The sequence below is a fragment of the Cyprinus carpio genome, chromosome A5, assembly GCF_018340385.1.
Source record: "Cyprinus carpio isolate SPL01 chromosome A5, ASM1834038v1, whole genome shotgun sequence".
Lineage (NCBI taxonomy): Eukaryota > Metazoa > Chordata > Actinopteri > Cypriniformes > Cyprinidae > Cyprinus > Cyprinus carpio.
The window spans coordinates 21,641,774-21,650,662 of NC_056576.1; the positions used below are offsets into that span (position 1 = coordinate 21,641,774).

The 8,889-nt window shown below is 39.1% G+C and overlaps 1 protein-coding gene across 1 annotated transcript; it reads left to right on the forward strand.

Annotated features, from left to right (window-relative positions):
- Positions 1 to 3,546: 3,546 nt before the first annotated feature.
- Positions 3,547 to 6,751, forward strand: LOC109064493 (B-cell CLL/lymphoma 6 member B protein-like). The gene is made up of 2 exons (XM_019081530.2): positions 3,547 to 4,655; positions 5,642 to 6,751. The coding sequence occupies exons 1-2, from the start codon at positions 3,950 to 3,952 to the stop codon at positions 6,631 to 6,633; spliced, it is 1,698 nt and encodes a 565-aa protein (XP_018937075.2). The 5' UTR covers positions 3,547 to 3,949; the 3' UTR covers positions 6,634 to 6,751.
- Positions 6,752 to 8,889: the final 2,138 nt, after the last annotated feature.

Genomic DNA, 8,889 nt, shown 5'->3' on the forward strand with positions numbered 1-8,889 from the left:
ATTCAATATTAAAGCCATAGATGAGATAGGTTGCGCTGGCCAGTGCTACTGATGATACTGCATGTACAGCAGTGTCAGTACCAAAATCAAAGTTTACAGTAACGGATGCGACTGTAAATGCGGTATTCGTAGTGACTCATGATAGATTAATTCCGTGTGTTTCAAGAACCCTATCCTCTAACACAAAGGAACTGTTTATGCAAATAAATAAAAAAGTTTTCAGGGTGAACCTTTAAACAACAATCTTTTTTAGTGTACTTTTGGAGCCAAATGCTATGCAAAAATAGTACAACCATAGGGTGAACTAAACTGTACTAAACAGTGTAAAATGTCACATCCACAGTAAGACATTTTTATCCAGATAAGTAAAGAGAGGAACAAAAGTGTTCAGGATTAGGTATAACTGAAGGTGAATGATTTTATTTTTAGAGCTGTCAACAAAGGTCCATGACACAAGGGAGTTACTGATTCTGTACAAATTCAGTGACTTAAAATGAAGGGGTGGTTTGGTATGTCCTGAGCTCCTGACTCTTGTTAGGGATTCCTGGGTTATTTCACATTTTTCATATACCACAGAATCACCAAAAATGATATCAAGCAGCAGCACCTAGACACCAACTCCCTTAAGTGTTTTAGAGTGCAAATCTACCATCAACACAAGAGGGGCAGCAAAAACCATTTTAGTAAAGGTACAAACAAACAAGCTGTCTCTGGATAGAACACTTCTGTCATTCTAGAACTGATCCAGTCAGCCCTTTTAATAACACTGCTTTACATTATCTGCAGTCTTCGTAATCATCTGTATTTTAGAAAGCTGGAAAATAACTATAATTTATGACAGAATTACCATAGCAGGCAGGAATAAGTAAGGTCTCCTGTGACACATTCAGTTCGCTGTTCTACTGGAAAGTTCCATTCTTTATTGTGGTGCATGTGATTTAAGGAAACCACATACTTCTCTGGATTTTGCATAAAGCATTTTGTTTAGCGTTCTGGCTACATGTCAGTTACAAAAACAGAACACACACACAATTAAAAAAAAATAAAGGACTATGATATAGAGGAACTATTTTACAATATTTTTGTGCATTAAAGCGTACATTAAAAAATATTTTTTAAGCGACTGATGTTACATAAGTTTACATCATTACGCCAGGGGGCAACAAAACCGAACAATTTCTTTTCAGAGTTGATTGTCTTGCTTAAGTAACATTGCTTAATAAACATTTGTTCTTTATTAACTTTGTTTCTTATGTCTTTTTGAAACTTTGTTCTCTGTACAGTTTGTTCTCTGTGCAGTGTTGCAATAAATATTCTGGATTTCTGCGCGTTTCACTATTACACCTTCCCCCACAAGCTGATTTGGATAGGATCTTTATCTTTTCAGTTCACATTTTTTCAGAAGGTATTTATTTATTTATTTAAAATAAATAAATATGTACAGACTCAGAGCAGAGCTTGAGAGAGACAGATGTAACTAAAGCCAGATGTTCTGGTACAGCGGGGCCTGATTTAACCACTGCTAAAAACTCTTGTGACTTCTGTGTCTTTTTTCCTGTAGTATCAGTCACAAATTTGAATACATGCTTCTAAAGCTATGCACAGCTGAGCCAGAAAGTGGGCCACACAAGCCCGAAGAAAAGGAGTGCTGACGCATTACCAGATCCTGCTTTTAGAAGTGAAGTTCAAAACTGCCCCTGTAAAGGCAAATCAGAACAAGAAGTATTCAGTGGGAGTTTCATAAAATGGGTTTTCATGGGTGTGAGCTGGAGTCACACCAGATATCTGAGGCAATGCCAAGTATGTGCTGGATGGTGTGAAGCTCAACACCACTGAACTCTGGAATAATGGATCACGGTTTACCATCATCCTCTCTCATGGATGAGTTTGGGGGATGGCAATATAAAGCTACTTGACCAAATTTATATAACAACTATAAAGTTGGTCAAGGAGGAAAAAAGGTCTGTGGCTGTTTTCCCTGCTTTTGTTCCACTGAAGGGACAAACTGTGGAAAGACTTCAGAGAAGGTCCTTGTCTAGCATAGCAAAAACAACCCTAGACGCACACTTTAGACATATTCCTCATTTTTGTAAAGCTATTAATGTATTATTATTTATTGCATTATATTTTGTGTTGTAAATGATATTGTCTCATATTGTAATTCACCAAACCATATTACTTTGTATCAGAGCTTCAGATTATTGATTGGTGTCCACTGGTGAGATATAAAATGAAACTTAGAAGTTTTTGTCTGTTTATAAATGTGCTTAAATTGGCACATATACTGTGGTATATGTTATGTACAACCCAAATTTGATTGTTTCTGATTCCTGATATACTAAGATTTGCCACCGGGTGGCGCTGCTGCACCAGCACAACAGGACCAAGAACACAACCAGTCTCAATAGCGTTACTGTTTCATCACAGGAAGTGTAAAACTTATACCAAGGGACGGGCCAAACTAGAGAGCATTAATGATAATATTTTGTGTAGAGCAGTGGTTTTTAACCTTTTTGACTTCAAGGCCTCCTATGGTACTTCTGTTGTAATAAAAAATAAACCCAAAATAGGTTATTTTAATCTTGTACATCTTAACATTTTTTTAAATAACTTAATTTAAATGATTTTAAGATTTATTTGGAGCCTGAGGCTCCTTAAAGGGGGAAATCTGCATTTTTGAATGAAGTATTTAGCAACTTCAAAGAGGTTGTTAACCAAGTAATGTTGTGAACAATCTTTCTTAAGCACAGCAGACTTAACTTGTTTGTATTCAAGGGGATTTACACATGGCATGACATTTTACTGCACAATTGAGTCCAAAACAACTTTGAGTAATCACAATAAAAAAAATATGTTCAGTGGTTTGAATATCAATTTCACAGCATTGACAAGAGTTTTCTCCAATATCAAATTTTGATTTGAGAAGTTCTTTAGATGGGTAAATATCATTTATCATTTTAAAATGAAGTTCTTTCACTTTAAGGAGACTTGGAAAAGTAAGATAATTCATTCTCATTTCCTTCACCTCTTTAGGGTTAAATTCTTTGAAAACACAATATCGTTTAATTCTGTTTGGATGAAGTTTATCAATGAAGCCACTTCTAATATATATGTTGTTACATTTATGATCTCTAATAAACAATTCACCCAGACAAGGAGACGGGAGAGAGAATGTCACAGAGTGATGTGAAAGAATCCCTTTTACTAATAATACCATGTTTTTGGTATAGCATTTACAACATTGTAAAACTCTTTAGGATGACATACAAATCCATGTTTTAAACAAAAATCCTTGTAACTGAGAACATTTCCATAATTGTCCATCACGTCCAATAGGGAAAGAATACTATTATATTGAAACCAGTTTTCATAAAATAAAGATTTGTTATGGTGCAAAATAAAACGATCGTTCCAAATACAAGTTTTATGTGGACTAAAATGGTGAGAAAATGCTCATTTCCAAGACAACGCTAATGAACGTTCTGAAAGTCGTCACTTATATGCGCTTTGTTTACGCGAGAGTATGTCATTAAGCCGCGACCACATCTCTGACCAATCAAAAGTCAGTATTGACCCCAGCGTCTGTACTGTGGAATGAAGGCTCGGGCTCTGGCGCGTAGCGAAAAAGCAATAACTACATTAAATGTAGGTTAACGACAGTATTGCCGTGAGCATTCAGTGCGGTTATTTATCGAGCTTTCACCAAAACCAAGTCAGCGAAAAGCTCCGTTTTCAGGAGTAATGCGTGGGCTAGTTTGCTAATGGCAATGCTATAGTAGCTCATCTGGCTCGTGTCTAGTTTTTCATTTCTGAGTGGTTAGAATTGAATACTGTCGCAGCGAGACTCCAAAAGATGACCGATTCCGTTTTATATAACATTAATATATCACAGCAATAACTACTTAAATAGACTCCCTCTTCGTTTGTGCGTGCAGCAGAAGATTTCGCTATGAACTCAAAGCGCAACAACAGTGAAAACGGGGCGGGCAGAATCAACCCAGTGTCGGTACCAGCAGCAACAAACAGCTCGCCAGCGAGCGCTTCTCACCGTAAACAAACTATAATCAACTCATCCCATAAGGGAGAGAAGGACGAGTGCATACAAAACACAGTCCGGGACAAAAACCTGTCCATCTCCACACTCAGAACGCGCCTCGGACCGACCATCCGGTCCACTCTGTCCGCGGCGGTGGACACCCTTCTGGGCGAGATCGTGGCGGTGCTGTCCGAGACCCAGCGGGAGCTGCTGACCAAAGAGCAAGAGAACGAGAAGCTGAAGGTTCGACTCGAAGTCTCAGAGAGAGAGCTCAAGACGTTACAGGAGTGCCTGTGCAGCGCGCAGAAATTAATCGACCAGCTTCAGGGTCCCTTTGGGAACCCGTCCATGCCGGGACCTCACGTCTACGCCACCGCTGGACCCGTGACCTCGAGCCGCTTGACACATCGGAGTGCGCCCGAGCCGGATCCGCGCTGCTTTACTGGAACCGAACCCGAGTTGAGCGGTGCTCTTGGGGACGCCATACACGGCTTTGACTCCAGGGAGGAATTCAAGAGCTGCCACCTCTCCATTCAGGCGGATGGGACAGTGACGAACAGTTTTTATGACCCTATATCCGTCCATTCCTCTAACATCTGTTCAGACATGAACCGGCCTGGTAAGACAACACTCAGTTTATTACATGTTATGTGAATTATTGATGTGCTAACACAGAAGCATTGGACAGCGTTGTAACAACACCAAGTGATTTATAATAGGGATGCACAATATATCGGTTATCTGCCGATATAGTAAATTTTCTAATTTAATTATTATCTGTCGATATTTAATTGTGCGTAGACATTTCTCTCTCTCTCTCTTTCACATTTTATATAATTAATATTAATGATAATTATTCAATCATTTATTAACAATAAAGTAATTTATTAATGCCTAAATTGTAGCATTTCAAATTATTTGATTTTATATTGTGATATTAAATATTGTAAATACAAATAGTATTCTTTTAATATTGTCCATTTATTGGTTATCAGCCATAACCTGGAAAAGTTTAATATTAGGTCATCCTTGTTTCCCTAGTTTAGAGATTGACAGTTATTTGTGTTTTACAAATGATACTGATTATTTTTATGTTTGTGTGTCTGATAACCATACCAATATTTCACTGCTAATTATTAATCTCAAATAATAAAAATCATAAAATGCATGAATATTTCTAAATTAACAATAATAGTAAAGGGCGGTCATCAGTTCTTCACATAAATGTTTTGAGACAGTCTGAAGAACCGATAATCCATTTTATTGTTATTCTCTAAGTATTGAAAGAATGTCTACTTTTGATATACATAACAACTACTTTTCTTAACTGAACAATTTAGAGAAAACAGCTTTTGGTAGGCTCTGTATAACAGTTTTATAACTGTTGGTAGTTTACAGCTGTAAATACCTATTATGAAACGATTTGGCGTTTTACATTAGAATAGTTTTGTCTGTGAAAAGTACAGATATCCAATTATATGCAAGGAATATAATATTCTTATGAAGCACAGTGACAAAACCGTTTTACAAATTATAAAGTTTTCATTCCAAAGTTGACATTTCTCATAGGTCTACCTGTGTATAAATGTGTGATGTATGTCACAGGTGAGATGGTGGATGACAGCAGAAGACTCACACACGCCAGACCCCAAAATCCTCCCTCACACACTAGCTTCTCTGTTAAAGAGGAGCAGGTTCCTGCCTCAGGACAGGTGTGTTTGCGGGGAAGGGAGGCGCCCACAGAAGCCGAGCACTCAGCGCAGAGTGTGTGTGATCTGGCATACGTCCATGTGGTCGAGGAAGAAGGAGGTTCCCATTCACACCATCACCAATCCAAACCTACACCACCGCCCCCCTCCAGGCCTCACAATGGACCCTCCTCCAGTAGTTCACCATCACAAGGAACCTCAGGACTTAGATCAGCCCAGAGGGATGCTCCTGGTTTGAGTATGACCACCAGCAGAAGCCCAGGGGTGGGTGGCTCGTCGCCAGAAGAGCCCATACGACGCTCCATCTCTGAGCTGATGGGAGAGGCACCTGGGGAACGTCCTCACTTGTGTCTGGAGTGCGGCAAGACCTTCCGTCTGATCTCTAGCTTGAAAAAGCACCTGAGGATCCACACGGGAGAGAAACCATATCCGTGCACTGTCTGTGGCCGCCGTTTCCGCGAGTCTGGGGCTCTTAAGACTCACCTACGCATCCACACGGGTGAGAAACCATATTCCTGCTCCGACTGCGGAACGCAGTTTCGTCATCTCGATGGTCTGCGGAAGCACCGTCGCACACACACAGGTGAAAAACCATATGTGTGCAGCGTCTGCGGCAAAAGGCTCAGTCGTCTGCAGCATCTGAAACACCACCAGCGCATACACACGGGAGAGCGGCCGTGCTGCTGCCCACTTTGCCACAGAGGCTTTAAAGATCCGGCTAGTCTGAGGAAACACCTCCGTGCACATCAGGGTGAGCCTGGAGCAGATGAAGCAATGGGAATGGCTGGTTTGGGAGAGGGAGGATCCATAGATGATGAGGATATGAGGTTCGGGATGTGGGGGGAAGAGGAAGGGAATGAAGGCGAGCCTGTGGTGGACTGTGTTTAGTCAGGAAAACAATAAACATTTTGATCTTTTTGTGAAAAAATAAACAAAAACCTTATTTAAAGGGTTAGTTCACCCAAAAATGAAAATTAACCCATAAATTACTCACCCTCAAGGCATCCTAGGTGTATATGACTTTCTTCTTTCAGTCTGAGTTATATTAAAATTTGTCTTTGATCTTTTAAGCTGTTTAATGGCACTCAGCGGGTGTTCAGTGCTTCAGTCCAAAAGAAGTTAAATAAAAAGCGCCCATCCATAAAAAAAAATGTCTCATACGGCTCTGGGGGGTGAACAAAGGCCTCCTGTAGCGAATCGATGCGTTTTTGTAATAAATTATCCATATTCAAAACGTAATAATTACTTTAATGTAGCTTGCGCCAACTTGGAAGCAGCTCCGGGCTGATGAGGTATGAGGTCAGCGTTGCGCATGCGCTGGTGAGTCTCGTGAAAACCAATGTTTTTGTTATCAGGAGCAATGGAAGCAAAGTTTACTTATTTAGCAAAGGAAAACCAGTCTCCTCATGGCTTATATCGAAATCCTCTGACAATCTTCTTTAAAAATCCTCTTTTTGTACTTCTAAATCGTGACCGTTGTTTTGTTTTGAAACACTCTCTTGCGCTTCTGCGTTCGTCACTTCTGAGTGGCACTTGCACAACGCCGAACTCATACGTCATCCGCCCGGAACTGCTTCCGTATAAAACTGTTGGCGCAAGCTAGATTAAAGTGATTATTACATTTTAAATATGGTTATTTTTCTTACAAAAACGCATCGATTAGCTACAAGAGGACTTTGTTCAGCCCCGGGAGCCATGTGAGACACTCTTTTTATTATGGATGGTGATTTTTATTTAACTTCTTTTGGACTGAAGCACTGCAACACCCGCTGAGTGCCATTAAACAGCTTAAAAGATCAAAGACAAGATCAAAGTATAACTACGACTGGATTCGTCTGAAAGAAGAAAGTCATACACACCTAGGATGACTTGAAGGTGAGTAATTTATTGGCTAATTTTCATTTTTGGGTGAACTAACCCTTTAAATGGATAGTTCATCCAAAAATGTTCATTTACTCACCCTCAAAATGTTCCAAACCTGTGCGAGTTTTTTTCTTCTGTTAAACACAAAAGAAGATATTTTGAAGAATGTTCAGGAAATAAACAGTTGCCGGAAGCCACTGACTTCCATAGTATGGGGAAAAATACTGTTTGTTTACCAACAATCTTTTGTGTTCAACAGAAGAATGAAACTTATACAGTATGAAAACACATTGAGATTGAGTCAATATGACAAGAATTTTAATTTGTGGGTGAACTATTAAATTTATTTTTTTTACTCTAAACTGAAATGTGGCTAACTATACAACAGAGGTTACATCTTGTCCTAGACTGTCTGTGGCAACACTTTCTTATAAAGATTGACTTTAAAACCTATAACAACAAGCTCATTATTTAAAAAAGTGGTTATGTAAATTTATCATGATGACTCCAATATCCGCTTACTTCAAGTAAATATTATATCCCATGACATCTCAGATGTCACATCATATAGACCAGGGCATGTAGACTTGCAGCTTTTGTTTTCTATGTGTACTGTGTTTTAGTGTAGGGGCTGTTGACTCTCCAGTGGGACTAACAGGGTATCATAAGATCTGTTACTCACATATTTTATGGGTGATGTCATTGATGTGGTAATCATTTTAATGTGCCCTCTTTTAGAGAAAGAGCTACGATGAACACATTAAAGCCTTAACTGTGGTTATATTGCACTGGCTCACACACAGATGTTTATCAAGAGCTGTAGTGTTGTTTTAAATTCAGTTCTTCACTTTTATATCATTTAATGGTGTTCAGTGCATCATTAGATTAAGAGTGTTTGGAGGGTGTTTTGTTTAAGGTGTAGATTTTTTTCACAGGGTGTTGATCCAAAGAATGAGAATTGTGACTGCCAGGGTTAATTAATCTGAGTTCAGCTAACTCATCTGTAAAAATGTATTTACATAACCTACTTAACTATGTATAAACATGCAGATTGTTTTGAAGAATGAAGGCTTCTTTTTAGGTTGAGGTATAATGAACCAGTACAGAAAACAAGTTAACCTTAAAAGTACTGCCCTCTACTGGATATATGAGGCAAAGCCTGTTACTGCCAAGTTGTTGTTGTTGTTTTTTGGGTGGTTGGTTCTCCTCCAAAGATGGAGACGGTTTATATGTTGTGGACATGGTGTCAATATGTTTGGCTTTGTGCATACTTTTTTTTTT

Coding starts and splice junctions, on each gene's coding strand:
- LOC109064493 (XM_019081530.2), top strand. CDS start 3,950: ATGAACTCAAAGCGCAACAACAGTGAAAACGGGGCGGGCAGAATCAAC. Junction 4,656..5,641: donor TTCAGACATGAACCGGCCTG/GTAAGACAACAC, acceptor TGTATGTCACAG/GTGAGATGGTGGATGACAGC.